This window comes from Ambystoma mexicanum, chromosome 2q, assembly GCF_040938575.1.
Source record: "Ambystoma mexicanum isolate Mex_15411 chromosome 2q, UKY_AmexF1_1, whole genome shotgun sequence".
Classification (NCBI taxonomy): Eukaryota; Metazoa; Chordata; class Amphibia; order Caudata; family Ambystomatidae; genus Ambystoma; species Ambystoma mexicanum.
In genome coordinates, this window is record NC_090924.1 from 304804542 (window position 1) to 304828659 (window position 24118).

Here is a 24118-nt window from a genome sequence, read left to right on the forward strand (position 1 = left end):
CTCTTGAGTAGCGAAGAGGTCCATTTCTGGGAACCCCCAGTTTGAGAAGACGTCGTGTAGTATGTCTGTTTATTTTCCATTCGTGTTCGGAGGGAAACACCACACTTCTGCCAGTAAATTGAGTTCCTTTGGAACATTTACGCTACCAGAAACGTGTTGTGTTTTAGCGTCCACGGCCAAATGTTCAGGGCTAGTTTGGATAGCCTGGGAGAATATGTCCCACCTATTTGTTTATATAAAACATGGATGTGGTGCTGTCCTGTCAGGATGAGGACTATTTTGTGTATTAGCTGTGTTTTGCATGCTTGAAGTGCTCTGAAGTCTGCTAGTAGATCTAGAAGGTGGAAATGCTTTTTGATGAATGCTCGTGTCCACACTCCGTGTGCAGTGTGATGGAGAAAGCGAGCTCCCCACCTTGTTAGGGACGAGTCTGTTGTAAGAGTGGCTCTGATTGCTGGTGTGTCGAAAGGTTATCCTTTTAACAGGTTGTCTTTGGACCACCACTGCAGCAATTGTACTAGAGGTTGTGAAACTACCACTAGATCGTCACACATACTGCTTGCTTGCGACCATTGTTTCGCTACCCTTTTCTTGCATTGGATGCATGCGCAGTCGGGCGTGTGCCACTAGATAGATGCAGGAAGCCATCATTCCTAGAAGGCGCATTACCTTTCGTACTGTTACTGGATGACCGGCTACATACTGAGCTGTTTGAAACAGCATGCTTTGGACCCTCTTGTTGGAGGGGAACACTAGTCCGTCATTTGTTTTTATTAATGCCCCAAGAAATTGTTTTACTTGGCTGGTCACTAGATTTGACTTTTTCTCGTTTATGGAGAATCCTAATTGGAACATTAGGTCGACTGTTTGCTGTGTGTTTTGCAGGCACCTCTGAGGCGTGTCTCCCGTTAGACAGTCATCTAAGTGAGGGTACAGTGGAATGGACTACCTTCATAAGTGGGCGGCCACTACTGCTAGGACCTTTGTAAACACCCTGGGGGCTGAGGCTATGCCGAATGCTAGCACCATAGTGCTATTCCCCCACTATGAATCTCAGGTATTTTCTGTGCGCTGGCAATATTGAAATATGAAAGTAGGCATCTTTCATGTCCATTTTTTCCACGTAATCTTGATATAGCAGAGGGGATTTCCTCCTGCAACGTAGTCATCCTGAATTTTTGAGGTTTGACATATGTGTTTGCAGAGCGCAGGTCCAGCACTGGGCGCATTGTTAGGTCTTTCTTTGGAAACAGGAAGTACACTGAATAAACAGCTTGTTCTTCCTCTAGAGGGTGCACCAGCTCAATTGTTCCTTTTTCTAGTAGTGTCTTGATCTCCTTTGGTAGGATTAGAACATGTGCTGGAGGCATCTTTCTTGTCTGAGGAGGGTGGTGGCGTGGTGTTTGGATGAACTCCTTGGAGTACTCTTTTGCCATTGTTGTGAGCACTCAGCGATCTGACATTACCTCCCATTGCTGGGTCAAAGTCTTATGCGACCCACTACAGGGGATGCATGGGAGCGAACGTGGACCGGTCTGTCATTTGTTGGCTGGGGTTGCTGTGCCTCTAGAGGCTGCAACCCTGCTTTGCCCTTTTCCTCAGCTAAATCCCCTTTGCTGATAGGATTGATAGGCGGTAGATTGAGACTGGGGACTGTAAAAAGAGGAGCCTGCTGCCCCAGATCCTGGTTGGTATGATGGATTGAAACCTTGGCCACACGGCCACACAAACTGTGCTGTGTGTTAAATACACCCCACTGGACAGATGGCTTGTTTGTAATTTGTCCCAAAGTCTTTATGGTTTTGTGCTCCTATTTAGCTGTTTTGAGTTGTTCATCAACTACCTTCCCAAACAGGACAGCCTATTCAAACAGCATGTTGATGAGTGCAGTCTGAGTCTCAGGTTTAAACCCGGAATCACAGAGCCACAAATGTCTCTTTAGAAGGGTACTTTGAGTGATGTCTCTCCCAGAGGTGTTGGCTGAGTCCAGGACATTTTTAATGATATTCTGCATCACTTCCTTGCATTCTGTAGAGATTCTAAGCAGGTGAGACCTAGCAGGTTCTGGCACAGATCTAGGGTCTTGAGCACTTCATCCCATTGAGTATTTTTGTAGCTCACTGGCAGTGTTGTGTTGTTTGCAATCCTGGTCATATATGCGCCTGAGGTGGTGATGTGCTTGCCTAAATTGTATAGGTGCTTGCACTCATTGTTAGGGGGTGTTTCTGAGGTAGAGAGTGGAACACCGACTCTCTTTCTAATAGTGGTGACTACACGAGAGTCAGGTTTCACATGGCCCCTGATGTATAAGGTGCCAGGCAAGGGTTTGAAGAGTTTCTCAACTCTCTGGTTTACTGCTCTTGTGAGGAAAAGTGTGGAAAGAGAGAGTAAATCTCTTTGTAATGGACTGGAGCAAGCGAACTCCTTGGCTGACAGGCTTCTTTTCATTAAGAATCTCCTCCACAAAATCGGTAACAGCAAGGATTGTCTACTCAGTGAGGATGTTGAAATGGTGAGCAGGTCGTTGTACAACTGCTCATCAATAGGTGATGTATGACCAATATTTGCCGCTGTAACATCTGGGGCATCAATTATAGTGACATCTGGGACATCCTGATCATCTAAATACAAATCGTCAGGATCCTGACTGGGGTCATCCTGGTCCACATACCAGATGTCTTGATCTGCCTGGTAAGGCTGATTGTCCCTGTGTTGAGAGACATGGGCGGCATCCATGGATGTAAAGGTGGGAGTAGGAGTGGGTCGAGGCGGACCAGTCTCAAGTGGCTGAGACATTTCAAGGTCTAAAATATTTTGGCGAATAGGATACTTGTTCATAAAGTCGACAAAGGAGGAAACTTTGGCCATAGTCTCTTCAAAACACTCTTTTGTGCAGGTCCCTGTTTTTGGTGGCTCAGACAATGGGAACACAACTGCTTCTGGGTCTTCCCTAGGTCTTTTCTTTTAAAGAGATAGGGTCAGACGAGAATTCGTTTCTTCATACTCTTCAGAGGCACTAGGGGTGTGTATTTTATGGCTATGTTCATTCTTATAGTGCTTTCTCGAAAAGTGAGTCTTGTTTTTTTCGACTGATGTTTCGGCATATCTGACTCTTTCGTCAAGTGGGATTTATGCACGCCTATAAATGCCGCTTTGCCTTTATCACCTTGCGGTAAACACTGATGTGCTACCAAAGCTGGCTTTTTTGATGGTGGGTTAGTAGGCCGCGATGCGCCTGATGCCAGTGTGCGCCCTTCCTTCGGCGGTTCCGTTAAGAAGCGTCCCTTGAGGTATGTGTTTGGGTGTGCGTGCATGTACGTCCTTGTCACCAGAGGCTTTCCCCATAGTAGTGCGCTGCAACAGTCTTTCAAGGCTAAGAAGTGATGCACAGGAGCCTAATTGTTCCCTTGTGGTGTCTTTGGGCTTCGAAATGGGAATCTTCGCTGCCCTGGCTTTCCGGATCAGGATCAGACCGGTGGCGGCCATCATGGCATATGCCACCCATCATTTTGTTTGTTGCTCTTTTAAGGTCTTTGGCCTAAAAAGCATACAGTATGCACAACGGCTCTCCGGGTGATCGCAGGGAAGGCAGTAGTTACACACCCTAAGGGTGTCTTTCCACTGAAACTTTCTGTTACCCTTTGGACAGAATTTAAATGGAGTACACTCCATGTTGGAAAGCAAATTTAAAGGCAGCAAGACAGGGGCAGTAAAAGCAGGAAAAGGGGTATGTATTATCTATATGAAAAGGATCAGTCCCTCCACTCTCCCTACGGCTAGGTCAAAGCAGGCCGAAGTCCGTTGAGGTCTTCCATCAAGATGTAGCATTGAGCGGTAATCATCGCAATAGTAATAAAGAGATATTAACTCAAATGTAGCAAAGCTACAGGACGCCGCGATAAACACAGGGTTCGAAATTGACAGGAGCTGGGAGCTATTTAGCTCCTGGTTATAGCCAAGTGGACCCTGGCTAGCTTGACACCAACAGCTGCCAGGAGCTTCATTTGACTCCTCAGGTAAGTGGTGCCAAAGATATGTTAACTGTGTAGTTTTGGGAATGTCTTTACAGGATAATAAAGGGCACTCAAGGACGTTTAACGCATATTGTGCAATATGCAAATGGACAACTAGTTTAAGTTTGCACCTTGCACTCATGTTACATTTGCTATGGGCTGACTCGTGGTTCTCGAGAGCTTGCTCCTACCCAACTGTTGATGGCTCATACCCAGGAGCTGCTTGTTTTTGCTGGTCAACAAATCCCAATTTCGACCCTTGTAAACAAGTTTAACCAAGACGGCCGAAAGAAATAATCTGAGGTTACTTGGTGTGAGGGATCATGGATACAGTTAACTAGGGATAGAATTACAAACGCGCCAGTCGATGTCCCTTTTCGATCTTCGAAAACGTCATGGGCAATACTCTGCGGCTACCACTAGATGTCAGCCTATGCAAAGCATGTGATCTATATACACACACACACACACACACACACACACGACATCACTTGTAGCACAAAAGGGGAAACAAAGAGCAGAGATAGGAGTTGCATTGGAGCCGCTGGCAGGGCGAAACATTTTCCTGGTCAGATTGTGGCTGAAGGACAGTTGATAGATGAGGAATCTGTGGGAGGAATGCTTCAGTTACAATGAAGGTTTGCCAGACAAGACACGCAGAGCTTGTTCGATCAGCCACCGAAAGCTGCTTGCTGCATCAATTCATTGCTTGAACTCCATGGTCAAAGGTATGCGTGTCAGATGAAGGCAATGTTTTAAAGAAAGAGTGAAATTGAAAGATTGCTTCGTTAAGGAAGAGTAGACATTAAAAAGACAAAGGCACAGTCTAAAAACCTTTGGGTGCCAGAACACTTTCCTGCATCTGACAGGTCAAAGAGTCCGGAACTGAAAGGTGACAACTGGTGATACAAGGGAGAGGGCCCAGTGCATGAAGGATACATGCGCTGGGTGCCCTGCATCAAACATGTAAAGTAACCACATTCCTTTGGAGAAGCTTTTCAGTCTAGTCTATGGTGCAGTAATTCCCAACCATTTGGGAGGGTGTGGGGAGCATGATCAGGAATTAGAAGGGAGAGATTAAAAAAGACTGATGCCACAAATATAGTGCTGCAGTAGACACGCGCAAGGGGCAATTGCAGATATTTTCTCACTAGTCAAATTAGAACTTGAAAGATTTAGCTGCTGTAATGATAGACAGGATCAGCCCTCACTAAGAAAAACAGGCTCTCAAAGGACCTCTTGAGCATGCCACCTGTAGGTACATTAGTGGTGCTCCATCTGGCTGCTGGCAACCGGGTAAAACTGATGCAAAGAGGTTACACTAGTTAAACACTGTTGAATGACAAGTGAGAAAGTAGTAGGCACGGCTGGTAGTAGGAGATCCTAGGAGGAACATCACGAGCAAAACGAATGTATCCATGTATCCACCTCTCTTTTACCAGACTCAATCCCCTGAAAGAGAAGAAACAGAGGAAGTAAAACGACAACCAGACTTCAGATAAACTGGTTTCTCAGAACCTGCAGACTTTATTGACTAGCCAGCATCAAACGAATAATTAGAAAAAGGAGTGCACATATTCCTCGTAGACAAGTGTTTATTAAATGGACATATCCTGCAGCTTTCATTCGGATAGTATGCACATACCTCTCAGAAGAGTATAGTCATGGAGCATATTGCAGAAAACTATCAGGTGCTGTCGTCAGCATCTGTAAAAAACACAAAAATGACGTAGGTACTAGTGGAAGCAGTCCTTTCAAAGTGGCACTTGAAGCTCAGACATTCAAGTTATAAAGAACACCTTTGTTTAAAGACAAATGGGCTTTAAGAAAAATAAGGCACATTACCCTGGTAATATCCGATCACCACCAGGAAAGTAGTCCCAAGTCTACACAGGTCTTGAGGTTTGAAAGTCCTGCGCATACAGCAAGAACATGTTTTTTATGCCCTAATGTGGCTGAAGATCCCTTGTTCGAGGGAGCCTGAAGGGGCATTTTAAAACCATGCCTTACAGCCTTATAAGAGAGAATTAGAAAAGTGAAAAAGTCTATGCTTGAAGGTTGTGATAGCTGAGAGAGCCATCCAGCATCTATCTAAGAGGATACCTATCTTTGCTAATGGTTGAATGAACAAATGACATCATGGATGGATAAAGTGAGATTGCATCAGCCATTAGCCCTGCATTGTAATCTTGTAAAGTCTGGCCCCCAATTTGAAATGCAATCTGGTACAAACACCAATTTCCCTGAAACCAGACACTCAAGAGCAGAGGAGGACAAGTGAGGTAAAGCATTGTAACCCTTACGACAGCGATTCTGGACTCAACAGCACCCTACGGTAAACTAAGTCTATGCCATCACCCCTGCCAGGGTAGAGGTCATGGAGCTCAAAGGAGGCATTGTGGCTGCAGCAATGCCCACTCCCTCACCAGGTACAAAGCCACTGTAAAGAAACTTCATACACTGTACCTGTGTGGTGGTGTCAGTGTTCAGCGGGGAGTGGTGTTGTACCACATCCAACACTCTTGCCTCACTTTTCTTCAGTTCCCTCTGGAACATCGCCCGGCCAGTCCCGGTCTGACATGGGATCCTCTCCTACTGCAGGATGTTTGTCAGCTTCTGGGGAAGGGCACCATGGAGCTGATGCCCCCCGCTCCAAATCAGTCAGAGGCTGACATTCTCTTATTTTCTGGTTCTGAAGAGAGACCAGGGACTGCACCCCATCTTGGCTCTTAGGCGCTGAACTTATACCTGCACAAGGCCATGTTCATCATGGCTACTCTAACCCAGATCCTTCCTGCCCTATATCTACTGGTCTGGCTGGTGTCGCCGGATCATCAGGAGGCCAACTGCCATGTACTTAGACATCTCAAGCCCAGGAAGTAGCAGAGATTCGCTGTTGGGTCTTCTCACCATCAATTCAAGGTCAGATCAATTGGCCTTTCTTTGGCACCCAGGATTTTCAGGAAACTGCTAGTAGTGGTTTTGGCTCTCCTCAGGAGAAAGAACATTCATATCTTCCACTACCTAAAGGACCGACTCATCCAAGCTTGCTCCTCTGTCCAGGCGTCCCCACATCTGTACCGCATGTGCAGCCTGTTGCACAATTAAGGCTTCTCCCTTAATTTCAAGAAGTTCCAGGTTTTGCTATCCCATTCCCTCTGAATTATTGGTGCGGTCCTGGACATTCAACTGGGCAGAGCCCTCCAGCCAGAGGATCAAGTGGCAAACATCTTCAAGATGGTGCATGTCCTCCAATCCCAGGAACAGGTCTCAGCCTTCCTGCGTTTACTGACTCTCATGGCCTCTTACATTCTGGTGATGTTAGAAGCTTGGTTAGGCTCAAGTTTGCTTCAGTAGCTACTCCATTGTCAGGGTATCAGTTTCAGGGAAACATGTCAGACCTCTTGTAGATCACAAGCAATGTATCTCGAGACCTTGTATGGTTGTCCCTGCGAGGCAACCTACTGAAAGGGGCGCTGCTTTGGCAACTCTGGGCCCAACTGACAGCGGTCAAGGATGCATCTTTGCAGAGAGAGACGGAGGACTCACTTGCACAATCAGATGGTGAGCACACTGTTATCCCCCCCTGAGTCTCGTGAACACATCAATTTCTTGCAATAAAGCTGGCCCTGGTCGAGGTCCTTTTGTCGGTGCAGGGAAAAAGTGTGTTATCATGACAAAAAGTGGCCATGCATTACTTCAACAAGCAAGGTGGTGTAGGGGCCTCGCCTCTGTGTAGAGAAGCAATGTAACAGGTTCTGGGAGAAGGTGACAACGGCCCATCTGGCAGGGTCAAAGAATGTCATGGCGGATGCCTTGAACAGACGAGTGGGAGCTCTGCCAGGAGGTTCTGAAGGCGATCTGCTGAGGAACTCTTCTGGTGGACTTCTTTGCTTCCAGTGTGAACTGCAAATGCGAGTTCTGCTTGATGCATTCTGGCCAATCCCTGTCACATAGCCTTGCTTTCAGGAGAATGTGCCTATTCGTGTCCACCTTGACTCTGATCCCTCGTAATGGGCCCAGAGAATGGGGTCCCATTACGTCAATTCGTCTTTTCTGGTGCCTTCCATTCCACCCTCGGCAGCCAGAACCTTCATTCTTGGCTGCTGAGAGACTGATATATAAAGAGTGGGAATTGTCATACTATTCTGCATGCACTCCTTTCCGCTCAAATGGCAGCCACTAAATCCATTTGTACCTGCAGCTGGTGCACATTTTCAGATTGGGGTCAGAAGACAGATCTGGAAAAGTGTAACTTGTCCTTCGTACTCTGTCCTCTTCCATCTCTCTCAAAAGATTCATCTTCCTGTGTTATTTCCTCCGCCTCATCCATCTAATGCAGCGTAACGATTCCATCGGTTGGACCCATTGTGGCTCTCAGCTACTTCTCTTGGACAAAGGATGTCAGAAAGATAAAAAGCTTTTTGTGGTTTATACAGGTGCTATTGCGGCATTGCTTTGACTAAACCGGCCCCGTCAAGGGGGTTCATTCTCTGTGTCTCTGAATGCTACAAACTGTCTGGGAAAGATGTGCCTGAGTGTTTTAAGTGTCATTCAACTAGAGGACTGGCTGCAACTTCTGCCCTGTAGAGGGGGCTCCATGCCTTGGACATTTGTCAGACGTCCATTTGCCTCACACATTAATGCGTGGATTCCCTGTTGTGGCAGTATGCATGCTTCAGCATGGTGGTCCTCCAGAGCTTTCTGGTTAAGCTGGTGTTCCCTCAGTCTCTTTACCAGATCTATGTATTTATATGGGACAACGGAATCGATCAAAAGAACAAATTACTTACTTCTCAGTAATGTTCTGTCGGATCGATGTTCCGCCCATGGATTCCTCATCGCCCTCCAAACCTGCCCCTCTTGGTGAATATCTTGTATACCTCATCTGTTCTCCGGCCCCAGAGCAGTCGAGTACTGGGGAAATGTGCAGCACAGAGGTCCTGGGACACAGTGCCTCGATCTGTACTGGCCACGGCGTCATGTCCCCTGCAGAGTGCGTATGATATGATATGGCATTTATATGATGATACAATATGATATGGCATTTATAATGCACCTAAACACAAGTGTTTCAAGGTGCGACGAGGCAAGGGAGGGGGAACAAAGGGAAAACAGACAACTATCCTTCTAGGCCAGGTGTCATTCAGATCGCACAAGTGCATGGTAAGGGGGAACGGGAAAAGTGAGTGGGGAGGGAAGAGGGGAAAGTGAAGTACATGGGATGGTAGAGTAAATAAGATAAATGAAAACGGCCAGCTGGTGGCATGTGCAAGTTAAGTGCAGACAAGTGCTGGTAGGGGGACTGTAGGGATACAGAAAACAGTCCCCAGGTGCAGGGGTTGCCGGGGAGGCAGTGCAGGTGAGCAAATGGCGGGGCCTGGGCCTGGGATCAGAAAGGGTGGCCAGGTAACCAGTGCAGTTTCAGTCAGGAATTCAGCGGGGGAGAGAAAGCAGAAGCAAAGAAAAAGGTTTTGAGGTGCTTCCAGAACCAGAGATGGTTCTCCTCAAGTTTCAGGGAGGCAGGAAGGCTGTTCCAGAGGCAGGCCCCTGCCGAAGAGAGAGATCTACCACAAACTCGTTGCTTGGAGAAGCGACTGACCCGGAGGAATTTGGAGGCGGATGAGCGAAGAGGAGTCACAGCCGAGCATTGCGACCCCCAGCGGCGAAGATATTTCTGAATGACAGCTACGTTGGAGATGGACTATTCTAGATCACAAATCTGTGGGAGGAAGGAATCCATTAGAAATAGGAAATCAGCAAGCATTATTGGCAGTCTGTAAATGTATAGTGAGAAGTGTGGCATAGAAGGCCCAACTTCATGTGCAACATCTTGTTTTGCCAAACCTTCCTATTTCTGAATTGCAACCCCGACATATAGGAATGAGTGGCCTTTCAATGTAGTCTAAATTCCTGTAACAGGATGACACACAATCTTTTCTGGCTCCCTCCTCCTTGATATTTTGGCCCCCACCAAACGGCTGGCAAGTTGTTGAAAAAAAAGAACATGAAAAACTAATAATAGTGGCCATTTTGTTTTAACAAAATACGAATATGACAGGTAAATCCATAAACGTTGAATGAGGTTATACAAAGCAATGTTTTCAGAAAAAGATTTAGGAGTCCGTATCAAGGGATCCTCAAACACAGGCAGAAATAATCAATTGGATCCAATTGCCAATGCAGCATATGGCGGGGTGTGTTGGGAGAAAGCTCTTACTTGTGTCTGCTGGTCTCAAATACAGCAGCTGTGCTTTAGCCCATTTCTTATTTTTTCTCTTCAAATCCGGACTTTAACACAGAAAAAAATTGTTTTGTTTATTTACTTTTTATTTCTGGATTTAAATGAACTAAAATAAACAATAAAACACAAACAAAAGTGGATTGAGAGGTTAGTTACTTGTAATCCTAGTTTCCCATAGGTAGCTTCACTAGATTCATTTAAATGCACCGAATATCTCTGCTTTAGTGGAGGATTTTAGAACACCTTTTAAGCTAGCATAAACAGGCGATATGAACCATCTCAGCAAACATGTTGGGACAGATTGAGGGTCCCCTGGAGGAAATCAAAAACTAATAGGCACTAGCTGCTTCGTATAATTTGACAAGCCCAGCATTGCACTTCCCAGGAGTAGAAAACGAAGGCTCAGATTATGCAGGAATTTTTTTAGAAGATCATAAACGAGTAATAAATAGAACCCCTAAGGATTTCTTAGCCTAGGAGGAAACCACATGGATGTCTCTTCAACAGCAAACGGCTCAAAATGCAGGAACCTAAGGTGCTGGAATTCAGAGCCAAATTCCAAGCAAATGTCTTCTGCATTAGCTGGACAGGTGCATTCCATTAAAATGTATCACCCCATAATACGTTTACCATAGGTGAATCTCAAGTTGAGGGAATCCGGATTGCAAATGATTCCAATAGCCTCAGCTTGGTCTTGCCAGTTATCTGCTGAAGGAGTGAATAGTCCTAGATTGGTGTGGCATGCCTGTGTGCGAGCCCTTTAAGAGATGCTTAGTCCCTTTTTGTCAAGGTAAACCATGTACCCAACCTTCGATAAACGAGCAGCCTAGAATCGTTGGGTATGATGGATCCATGGGTTAGCAGCCTTTTCTTAATTTCAGGCACTTCAGTCTCTCTATACCAGGGCAGTAGTACCCAGTGTTTCCATTGCACAATATTAACCACATTTTTCAGTGTAGAATATTCATTGCAATGAAGTCCATTTACCACACATTAATTATAAAACTAAACAGATAGTGAGTTTGGGAAAGAGAAAATTGATGTGAGAGGTGGGGTACGAGGGTGTTGAAGGTAGGAGATGCACGGAGTGTCTCCCCCTCATTTGGCAGCTTCAGGGAGTAACAAAACTGGGGGTGGGGGGTGCTGTAAAAACACACAGAATCAGGTGTGTGCCTGCAAGCAACATCCTATATAAAAATCCAGTGCATAGACCAGGATTCAGAAGAATGTACTCTTGTAGAGGGTACCGGCAAGGAGTGTGGTCATATATTGTCATGACACTGACAAGATCACAGTTCGAGGGAATCAATGACGATGACAGATAAGACCGCTTTAGAAAGGTATCGGGATTCAAGCTTGAAGCCACAATTGTGGAGTTTTGCCAAAAAATGATGGAAAGTTCAAATCGGTTGTCTCCGATTGATGCGGTTTGCTGCCAAACTGTTTGAATGAATCCAACACTCTGATTGGGGCTAAGGATTTCCAATCAGTGTCAATTGCACATATTACTGGAGTAATAACCACATCTCCCTCAGGTAGACAAAAGGGCCCATTTTACCATTAGCAAATGTTATGCAGTGTCATGACTACTGTACTTTTAGTCCATGGTCCCCTTTGTTCCACACACATGGGAATCTCTCAGATGCAGATGGGAGCCTTCGTACTCAACAAATTTCTTTCAAATATCAATGTAGATGCTGAGCAAGTGCTGTGCACATGGTGTGACCTCCACACCTGCTCTTCCATTTCTTGGGAAGGTCCACTAGATCCTTTTCCCCTTATGCCAGTCTGGCAGGTAATCTCTTATTAGGAGGATGAAGGGTGAGCAAATGGAGAAAAGGGGACTATGGACTAGGAATACAGAAGAGCCAACAGTGATTAACGCTCTTATGCCTACGGCCAGCCCCTTTCCTCCAACCTTATAGGAGAATACCAAGTAGGACTTCCTCATGGAAGAGTAAGTACTCTAGGTAAGCATCTGACCTAATGCTAGTGTCCATGCAGTAGTGTTGCAGACAGCCGACGGAGAACACCACATGGCAACCATGCGTATTAGTTACCTGGAAACAAGACTCTGAAAGCCCACACTGTAGCCTTTGCCGTAACAGCTGGACTATTTGGAGGAAAACAGCTGTGGGACGTCAAGGATCCAGAGATGTGGCATGCAATTCTATTGGCAAGATGCGCTTGGGAAGCTGCCTTCCTTGGTTGTTAATCGTGAAAATGTGACAGATTGTCATCCTACTGAAACTCTTCGTCAGATTCAGATTAAATTTAAGCACAACGAACACTTAGATTGTAGATTATCTGCATGGCATTCGACAGAGGAGCAGGAAGAACATCCTGTAGGTTGATGAGAAAAGAAGTCATCACCTTCAGAAGAAACACAGGGCAATTGCAGAGAACCACTTTATCTCTATGAAAGCCCATGAACGGCTCAAATGCAGAGAGCTTGAATTTTATCGACATGCTTGGCCGATGCCACTTCAACTAAGAAGAAAGTCTTCCAACCCAAGATTGTTATCAGCCATTGGCGTTGGCTAAAACAGTTTGCGCAATAAATTGGGGAAAACTATATTTTTTTATAGTTTTTTTATATCTCACCATTGGGTAGAGTATGGGCAGACCACACAAATGGCATTTTATGACCCAGACGGAGACAGACAAGCTCAGGACATCACAGCTTCTGTAAGCACCTATTGGAGCCACTTGAAAGTGGCACAACTAAATCATGATGCCTGAGCTAGTGAAGGGTGAAATGAAGGAAAGATCCTGGACCAGGGAGCATAGTAAATGGTTGAGGAGTCCCGTTTTAGGACCAGTGACCGAATCGGAGGCACTTGCTTCTGGTATTTTCTCTGGCCACCTGTACTATCTGCATATTTTCATGAAAGACCAAGGTGAGCTAGTGTTTTTTCTGCAGGAACTAAGTTCATACATTGAGGGGAGGGTGAATACCTTTCCCCTTCTGCCGACACAGAGTCTGGTGGAACATTGAGAGAAACACTGGGTTTTCAGGTCTGAAAACCAGAACGTGGTCAGGCAGCGGGGGAGTCACTATAACAAGGGACGATCTCATAACCTGCTTCCATTTGAGATTCACCCAGTGAAACAAAAGCACTAGAGGGAAACCATAGGTCATCCTTTTTATCCAAGAAATGTGGAGTCTGCCCCCCATGGACCAGACTCCGAATTCCCCTCATGTGGAACGATCTCATAACCTGCTTCCATTTGAGATTCACCCAGTGAAACAAAAGCACTAGAGGGAAACCATAGGTCATCCTTTTTATCCAAGAAATGTGGAGTCTGCCCCCCATGGACCAGACTCCGAATTCCCCTCATGTGGAAATGGCATTCCTAGGGGAAGTGATCAGATCCATCTGTGATCCCCAGTACTGAAATGCCTTTAGTGTTGCGAATATTTAGTATCTTCTAAAGGCATGCGCCCTGCAAGAGCGTGAGACTACACCTGGCTCCGCACTGCGTCCATTCATCTCCACCAAACTGCCATTAGGCCTCTAACCCCCACCCAGCCAGGCCGGAGCCAGCCACACACCACTGACCCGGCCCCCCACACCTTTTGCATTCCCTGATAAGCAAGCGACCCTCCTGTCCCAACACAAATCAAATGCTCTCAGAAGATCTAAGCATGTGCGGCTGTATTTCTTTCTAGCATGAAAACATATCCCTTGTAACACGAGGTACAGGGAGGGATACATACCCAGGATGGAGGCCTTGAGTGCGGGAACTACAGTATCAATGAGCCCTGAATGTGTGGGTCAGCGTGACTATTTTATCCTCACTTCCCCCTGGCACCATTTCCGGTGCTGCTCAGGTGCCTGCCACAATGAGTTAATATTCAGGCTAAGCATGTTCAGTTTAGATAGGCACAATGTATTAATGTGTGCCCAACCTTTATCACTGACCCACGTGGATCCAGACCGACGGGAACAAACTAACCAATTACTGCCTGGCAGACCCTATGGAGCAGGCTCAAGTGTAGGGTGCTCCCAATCAGCAGCACCCATTTGTACTGTATGTTATGATGCGTTTGGAGTTTTTAAGCCCCTGTTTGTGACTGTAATGGTTAGAGCACTCTCGAGCAGCAGAGTCCTTTGCTGATATTTGTATTGTTTACAATGAAACCTGGTTATCCTTGCAACACCATCTACTGGCCTATTTCCCTAGTGGGTTGTCTTTATTCTGGAGTGTGTGTACAAAGGGACTTGCCTTCACTCCATACCCCAATGATGGAATGATGCCGTTTTAGTAATCACTAAATAAGCATACATGCCCATTGCTGGGAAACTAAGATCTGAAGTGGTGACCCCCACTGAGTAAGAATTGGTTGAACCTCCAAGAGGAGTTCACATTCGTTCATTTTCTGCTAAATGAAACCACTTGGTTATTCAGTTCTCCTGCTGGATGGATCAATCAGAACGATGTTCTGACCAGGCACCAGTACCAGCTGTCTAAGGCAAGCAACAAGAGTGGCAAGATGGTGTGCTAAACTACTCATTGAGTAATATATAGCAGTGGTATTGACAGTGTACAACAATACACTGATATCAGAGCTAGAGTTGGAGCGCTTTGATTGTGCTCTATAACATTTGAAGGAAGCTCTCTTGCGAAATACATAGGCCATGGGTCTGTGGGAAAACCAAAATGCTTGAGAGGTGACTCAAGCAATCAAAGACAAATCATTTGACATGTACCTGAGAACAGGGTCCCTAAGAAGGGGCTTTAGTTCTCCATCCATCAAAGAACATCATGATGACCAGAATGAATCACATGTGTGGTTGCTTCTCTTGTGACCAGTTGGTTGTCAGGTGTAGCTGGCATTCTCTCATATGAAGTTGTGAGTAAGGCACAACCACCGTACAGAAGGCCAACAGTCCCAGAAGCCTCTATAAACATTTCAACAACTAAGATTTCTTGAGGAATTGTGAGCAGAGGTTTTTAATATTGCAAATTCTCTCCTGAGTGGGAAAACGCCTGCCCATGCTGGTGTCCCAAGTCAGATGATTTGTTGAAATACAATGAAAGACCCATATAGACCAAATCTAAGGTGATCCAAAATGATGCCTTTGGTTCTCTATGTCTGCCACTCTCAAAAGCCAGTCGCTCTAATATGGGAAAACGTGTAAACTACTGTAAGGAAGCAGTCACTGCTACCATGACCTTTGGTAAACATCCTGGTGTTCACAGATGTGGTCAAAAGGGAGCAGCTTAAACTGTAGAAACTGAGACAAGGATAGAAGCCACATATACTTGCAATGAGGTCATATGAACATATGCATGTAGGTGTTCAGCAGATCTACGGGGCATAGGGAGTACTCGTAGGGCACGAGATCTAGGCTGGTTCTCCAACCCTTCTGTCCTCCTTCTGAACTGTAAATAAGTGGCGAGAAAAATCCTTCCGAAAGTGTCTGAAAGAGAACACGATTTATTGTATTCATGCATAGCAGTTTCTGGATCTCTGGCAGTTCTAATTGAAGTAGTTTGTGGAAGGAAAAGAGCCTCTTCTGATCACTGAGATTGTTCAGGTGTCAGGGTCAAATGTCAGCAAGCGAGATGTTGAGGGATCCTAGCCTCATACAGGTGACACTGGTCCAGAGAATAACTTTTGGTTTATCCATAGAGAATGGTGTTAGTCTGTAGAAGACCACAGTGGAAGTATTTTGATGCTTCTTTCAAGGGCCTCCAGAAGAGTTGTCCATTTACCTATATCAGCTTAGTGTGCAAGAATGAAACTCTCTGAAATCACCAATTGAATGTTCCTGTTGCCCTTCTGTATAAAAGAAAGGGATATCTTAATTAAAAGCTCAGTGAAGGGCGAATAATGTGGATGTTGTTGCATTGGCTCTTTCAACAATTTATCGATAGTGTGGAGAAGGCAAGTTCTCCATTGAAAGACAGAGACCTCACTCTTTCTTGCCCCTCTTCGATTATTTTTGAACACCCAAAAAAAGGACAAACACCTCACATCCAGAACTAGGCACATGCTGCTCAAGGATGTGCTGACATGTTCCTCTGCAGCCTTCAGGGTATTGTGGGCAAGTATCTAAGCCTCAATCAAACTTATCCAGAACTGCAGCTTCTTGTCTGTGGAGAAGACATTGGTGAATTCTTCAATCCCTCGCAAAAGTTTCAAATTACACAGTTTGAGGATTGAGTCACCGCTGGCCTGTCTGAGCTATTCTGGCATACCTTCTTGCCCCAAGAATCTAAGGCTTTATACACTTTTCCAGAGGGGAGAGGAAAAATGCCCAAAGGCCCTGGAAAAGGAGATGGTGCCCTTGAGGTAGGGCTGCGGACAGCACTACCAATGGAGCCAGGGCCTTAGAGGCCAGAAAAAAGCTTTGATCTCGAACCTCCTGTTAGAGGAGGTGGCCATGTGAGGAGACTCAAATTCTCTTAAAGGATGTCGGATTGCAAAGCTATATCAATGTTGTCTGGCTTAAACCCCAGAGCTTTGGTTTGCATGCCCTTAGCCGCTAGGCAGACTGAAGGAAGTTGAAGTCAGAAAGACTATTACTTTAAAAATGTACTCATGAAAAAATCTAATATGTAAAGGCAGCTCCTCTGTGCAGCGTCTGATGGATGGGAAGTAGAACTATCAGCAGTAGAGACAAAGGAGCAGTCTGATGATGTGGTTGTGTAGTTGTCACTCTAGAAGGTGAAAGTGGAGGACTAGGTGACGCTGGTAGTCGAAGGACTAGAGCCCTGGGCTTCACTGAAGAGGCTGAGGGAGAGGGGGCACTGCTGGAGGAAAAGGCAGCGGGCTGCTAGGACTTGGGCTGGTGCTGGTAGAGCGTTTACTGGCTAAGCTACTGTAGTAGCCGGTATAACTTCCCTTATAAGATCTTTGAAAAATGATCTCATAGTGGGAGAGGTCATAAAAAGTTGAAACCGGACCGCCACCTGGTTTAAAGGTGAGACCAAAAAGTCCCCAGAGGGGGTTTATCATTACTAAATGGGTTGGAGATTTGCCTGGTCCAGAATGAGAAAGCCTGAATAGCCCTTGCCCCCAAGATTGTGGTCCAGGTCTAGTGCTCATGGACCAAGTTTTCATAAAGCACAATTTGTTTTCTGAGAAGAAGCGTACCAGGCCAAAGAAGCAGCCCGTGCCTCAACTGAGACCTTGCTGCCAAGCTAAAAGTTGCATAAGTTCTTGTGGATTTGTGGCATGATGTAGCACTGCTCCAGGTTCCCCAATTTTTGGGTGTGCCCCAGTAGAAAGCGGTTTTGGTGATAAGCAAGGGGTCACTAGTAATCCTTCCGGTCCTAACACACTGGGAACGTGTCCATAGGCCAGTGAGCAATTACATTTTTTTCTTTTTAACTCTGGATGTGTGTTGGTGGGGTTGCGTAAAATGTCCTTCCACTTTCTCTGGTTCCATTGAAAACCTTAGGCGGAGAAAAGATTCCAGCAAAGGGCATAGCCTTTGTATGTGGCCTGCCCCTTGAGGCAAAGCATGCTTGGATCCTTGGTGGAAAAACGGCAGGAGCATGACACGCATTTCTTAAACAAGCCGTTGGGTATAAATGCAGGAAGTGCTTAAAAAGAATGTAGGCACCAGTAATTATAGCCGTAACACAGACCTCCAGTCACAACCCATGTGAAAAAAGGGATGGTGGGTGATGCAAGAAGCAGGGAGCTAAAACAAGGGCAGTCCAGTCTGTAAGGCATGCCAGCTTTCACCTTGGGCGGAACTCTTTTTGAAAATGAATGCTGCTGCTGCAAAAGTGACCGATTCGTTCTCTTCCCAGGATAACATTCCATAAGTATGATGGAAAGGTGGTGGGACCTAGGAGTCCTATATGCTACAAAAGAGTGCAGAGACAAGAATACAAAGACAACGGCTGCACTGCAAACAAGACTAAAGTGGAACAGGATTTCAAAAGCTAAACAGCAGGCAGCACGGCCAAAGCTTATTTTAGCAAAATTTCAACGTTAAACCAAAGGCAAAAATGGCATGTTTGAAGCATAAGAAGCTACTTGCCCTGTCAGTACTTTGCATGTACACATTCGGAGGCGTCAGAAGTGTGAGGTGGACAACGTTGTAAAGAGGTTTCAACTTCTGTCATTTTATTAAATAACAGGATGAATGAACACCTCACTATCCCTACACTAACGAGGAATAACCTGCCTAAAGTAAACTAAAGGCAACGCTCTAGTCACAGGATCTTTAACCCCCACACTTAAAAAACAATCAAAGCAAAAAGGTATTAAATGGAAAATCAATTCAACACATATACACAACAAATAACCTGGTTCACAATATGATCAATGCCTCTTATGTACTGGGCAAACTTCCCTTCCCCAGATCCAAACAATGGACTTCTCCACAGTTTAAAGGAAAAACAAGGAAATCTGAGTCAACACACAAAGTTCCATAGTTTCAAAGAGGTATCTTGTCAAAGGCAAATTCTCACTCTTCCTGAAATTCTTCCTCTTCCTCTTGCCCTACGGTCTACTCGCCTGCCCTTCTACTACAATACATAAGTGCTTCAATGGTACTTTCACAGTAGAATAACAACTTCAATGGACTTATTCAGCATAAACATCTTAGCTTTTAGGGAATAGAACATTCAGATTGATCCTGATCAGGAGCTCTCCACAAACGATGCTCATATCACTCTGGAAAACCACGTCCAGAACGACAGCCTGTTTGCCACCTTTCTTTCTCTTCTGGCTCAACACCGGAAATAATGTTCAGGATAACGTCTTTTCTTGCTTCTATTTTGGCTGTAACAATGCAAGTCCACATCAACCACAATGATGGGAGTCCCAGAACCCGAGTTGCAACCTTTACAACATGGTTTTGTTTAAACATACCCCTCTTGTGTTTGTAACCTTTATTAGACAGTTGTTGCCTGTTTTTACAGGTATCTTGGAGTTGGTGATATGCCCAAGTTTCTAATATGACCGCCTCACCGGGTTGCTGGTGTTTGCCCAAACGTACACTTTCATTTCTAGGCTCCGTTTGGTTTAACGTCAAGGACTTTTGTAGGTCTGCAATAGTTCGATATTCGTTACATGTATTAGCTTGCCTTTGTAGGTTTGCAATATTTCGGTATTCGTGATTCTTATTAGTTTGTTTTTGTAGGTCAACAGCTCTGTATTCTCAGTGTTGCTTAAACTGCTTTTCACTCGTTCACGAGTGATCCCGCCTGCGCTAAACATGCAACCTGCACTGGAAGCGCCTCAGAGTCACTCCTTTGGCTCAGACTCACCTGGTAAGTAGCTTCCAGGTGCTCCTCACTGTGTTCGCAGGTCTGCTGGAATCGTGGCTTCTCCCCATCAGGCACACCCTTTTGCTTTGGTCGCCGTCACTGCCATGCTGATTTGGAGTTGCTCTGACTACCGAGAGTCACCGGTGCAACCCTGCCACCTGAGACCTCTCGACTGCTCACACTACGCTTGCTTCCTGCTGCAACAGTTCTGCATGACTTAGTCTTCTTGGGTAAGCACTTCTTCCACATGCTTCCCACTGCCCGACCTGTGCAGTTTGGGATGGTAGAGGCACAGACCCTATTAGGACTTGCATCGGTCCCAGTGTCTTCCGACTCCTACTTCTTCCTCCCACAGCATACATGGCCCACACTTCCGCTTCTCCTTCTTCTGCTTCTTCTCTATTACCTGCATATGAGGGGGCCTTTTAGGACATCTCTGTTCCTCTGTTCCCCTCTTCCGCGTCCCAGTACTCAAGGGATTATGGGACTTGAAGTCCCTAATGAAAAAGTTTGTTTTACTTTTTTGAACTTGATTTCCACTTTCTACAATATTTAACAAAGGGATATTACAAGCAGTTATAAGGCAGGTTTGAGAAAAGGAATATGGTTCTTTGATCAGAAGACTTCAATTATTATACAACTTCCTCTTATAGGCTTTTCGGAGCTAGGGGAATTTATAACTGCATGTATTTCTTGGGTTATAACAGGACGTTTGTTGCTTTCAACACAACGGGGTTCATAGTTGATTTTGTTCCCATTAAGATGATCTACTGGTGGAACAAGATAATTATGATGGCAACAAGCCATTACATACTGTGGTATTGGTTGGGTGTCCTCTTGAAAAGAGGTTAAATACCGTGTCTCATCACATTGGTATCCCTCACTCTCCTAATCCCTTTCTCCTCCCGGGTGATCCTCCCCCAGTACACCATCCCCAAGGTTAGGATCAGGAAGTATCTGCCTTTCCCTGGCCACCCGAGAATATACTTTGGGCCAGGTTTCAGTGAGGAATCCATAGGATTCATCACACACAACACACTGTTACTCAGAAAGTGAAATAAAAGTTTCCAAAGGCTGGTGCACATTTTGAGGCCTGTAAAAATAACAGTTGCAAGAACACAGGGGATCCGGGTCACGTGATTAAGAAAAGCACTGCGTAGCAGCAACACAGGCGTGTTCAGCGAGTCCGGTGCAAGTAACAATTACTTCAACCCCGCAACATAGTTTTTGAGTTGAGGAATGGAAAGACAAACCTATCCAAACCCATTTTGCCTTCTAAGAACTAGTTCCAGGCTGAGATTATTCCTGAAATCATGCAGGTGGCAGGTTGATGACACTTTTCCATATCTAAATGATAAAGTCTAGTGTCTGCCACAGTAATTATTTGGTATCCTTGCTACTCATCTTGTTATTAATGTGTTAAAAGCAATGCCTTATGAGATTTTATGAAAATGAACATGTTTCATGGTCCTTGGTGTAATCTCAGCACAGAGAGGGAATGATACAAGTGGCCGAAAGACTACATCAACTACCATGAACTATCTGCCACCCAAAATACATGCCCAGACGATTATGGGGTAGCATAAGCCAAATGAACACCGAAAAGATAAAAGAGGTTAATGAAACATTTTAAATAAAGGTACTTTGATACTGCTCTCTAACTTGCTAGTGAATGCAAGTGCATTTTAGATGATATTGGTATTGCCTGCAAATTATTAGCATCCAATCCAGGTCAAGTGACAGGCAACATTTCCAAAGAATATCCTTGGGTTGATCACTGCGGCCCCGAATATCCCAGTGCTTTTGGAAACTGGATTGGAAGGGTTTGAGATGACCTGTAACTTGCGCCCAGTCCTTTACTGGGCTCACTGTCTGGTCTAATCCCCACCTTTGTAAATACAAAGAGGCAGTTACAGATGTTTTGTCCCAGCAGGGGGGCAGCTCCTTAAAGTGGGCTGCCCATGTGAAAGGATGGAGGATTATTGGTCAAATGCCTCAATCATCACACTGGTTGCAAAGGAATCAATCAAGAGCGCAGCAGGGGCAAAGGCGCGGGAGGACATACTCTGAAGATCCAGGGATTCTGAACAGCTGGCCAGTTACCTTTCAATAAAGACGCGGGTGGGCTGCGAAGAATACCTGGACTATGTCTCACCCAGGTGGGAAAGAGCATTATATTTAAAGTTTCTTATTGAAATCTGGACGACTTCCGTATTTCGGCATAGATGGAATATTGCTGTTTCCGCATCATGTATTCTTTGTCACAAGTCTGAAGAGACGGTACAACACCATTTGTTACTCTTTCAGGCCACCATCCCTCTGAGGAAGCGCTCCCTTAATCCTCTGTTCTTAAACCGTGGATGTAGGTCCCTAGTTGGTGTTATGGTAATTTGCCTGGACCCCTCAGATAAGGAGGCTGTGCTTGCCACTACAAGTTATCTGAGCTGGGCAAGAAAAATGTATATGTGGAAGGCTAAGTTGCTGAACAGTGCTATGGGGTGAAGACATGTTTCTGCATGAGCTGCTATTATCTGCATAATGTTGATCAGTTTTTATTTGGTTTTAAGGTAAAGCACTGATTGCGTAATTTTAGTGGAGTCTTTATGAGCGAAGCGATTGTGACGATGTAACTAATGTGGGAACTACTTTTATGACTATTTTGTCAAAATAAAGCAATAATAGAAAGAAAATAAAATTAAGATAGCACGACTGGATTAGACACAATGAGCTGGAGAGATGTATTATGGAAAGAATATGGAAATCCTGGAAGAAATGACGATACTCCTAGGTATGTTAGATTATTTTCCAGTTTAAAACTATAGGTCACACTTTTCATTTTAGATTCAATCTGCTGTGCACTTTGAAAACCTGCGGACCACAAAAGGAATACCGAAGCAAAACAGAGTGTCACCTATGTTATGAAGCAACTGTCCAGGAAACCATGAAACATTTAGTTATAGAATGTGGGAAAACACAGACGTTACACGTTATTGAATATTCAGGAAGTTTGTACGTGCCCCCCGCCACCCCCGAAGATTTAAGTACAGATACGTTTTGGTACCGTCATCTTAATGGCAACCAGATGGCTATGATAAATTAATTGGTCCAATGCATTCATATTATTTACGAACTTTTAGGAGAACATGTTTTGCCGTATTAATTATATTGTAAATTCTGTCTAACTGGATGTTAGGTTCTCAAAGGAATAAAGGCTAATGTTATACAAAGATTTTAAGGAATGTAATTTGGATGAAATTGTAAGGGCTCAGTGTGCTCGGCAAAGTATTGTGTAAGAAATTGTTGGCTTGTTCCAGTGAATTCAGCCAGCATTACCTCGCACCTGAGCAGCAGAGCACTTATTCAGGATGTTCATTCGGCTTTCAACATTTAAAGAACCAGATTCTTGTCCCTCTGTGAGTCACTAGGCTCCACTAACAGTACAGTTGAATGTCACAGCAATTGAACAATGAAAGATGCACGAAAGACAAAAGAGTTTGTGACAGTAAGAACCTCTGGCATAACAAAATACAATGATTGAAAAGGATAAAGAGACGACACAATTGCTAGAAACAAATGTTAGTGTTTAGGTTACGACAGTATGCTCTTGACATCACAAGTGTTTTTTTGTGCAGTCACACATGTCTGCAAATTGCATTGCAAATGCAGGAGCCAGCAATTTGTAAGGTAGGGCACGGTTGCATCTCTTTTATGGTAACGCATCCTTCACAAACTAAATAAATCCTCTTCTAAACAAGAAGACAGGAACTATTGCCATATGCTATTAACATTACAAAGCCCTTTCAAGAACACATACTCTGACATAAGGGAATATCGGCATCTTCTGCCGCAGCCGCTCCTACAATGAGATTCATGGCCATGTACATTCATCCAAATGACCAAAATTCTCCACAAAAGCAAAATTATTACGTGAGAGCTGGCATAGTATCATATCAGATGTCACAAGATATGTCTGGCACCCAATCTTTCTCTGCACGATGCCCTTCATGCTACAGTCAGGCCACCAGCACATTCCATGTCCCTTCATTACCACTAGACCTCCACATTTACTCAGCTCATTCAACATAAATAGTTTCTGCTGTCCTTTAGAGCAATGTCATAGAACGAAACGCACCTCATAATTGCTGTTGGGATAGGCTATCCTGGGAACATTTGAGGCTGCAAACATCAAATGGAAGACAACAGGCAGGAAGGGCAAGTATCTCATGAGCTGGAAATTCTGCCCATGCATTATGGTGACATTCAATATATCCGTAAACTCCAACCAGTCCATTGCAAGGCACACCGTGCCAAAGCTGGCATCCTTCACCTTCATGTTGAGGAAGTTGTCATAGAGGCCCTGCAAGAAAAAGTAGCAGAATTAATACAGAAAATGTTATACAAACTTCTAAGTGTGTTCATTAAGGTGAGAGGCAGTGAAGCAATTCATTTGTTGTAACATGATTTACCAGCACACAAAAGGACACAGGGAGAACAGCTCACACCATATTGAAAACAATTAGTCGAAGATACAAAGCCCCTGGCTAAACAATTTCCATTTAAAAAGTAAAATGCAACAAGAAAATATTTACTCCAGAAACCTTTGATCATTTAGCTGTGGTGC

At 44.8% G+C, this 24118-nt stretch overlaps 1 protein-coding gene across 2 annotated transcripts in view; it reads right to left on the reverse strand.

Moving 5' to 3' along the window:
* The window catches only part of CHTF18 (chromosome transmission fidelity factor 18), a 1093968-nt gene that overhangs the window by 630304 nt on the left and 439546 nt on the right, over positions 1–24118 (reverse strand). For both annotated transcript variants that reach the window (XM_069647269.1, XM_069647267.1), the window contains exon 16: positions 23630–23854. In XM_069647269.1, the coding sequence (XP_069503370.1) occupies positions 23630–23854 (225 nt within the window). The remainder of the gene's footprint in view (positions 1–23629; positions 23855–24118) is intronic.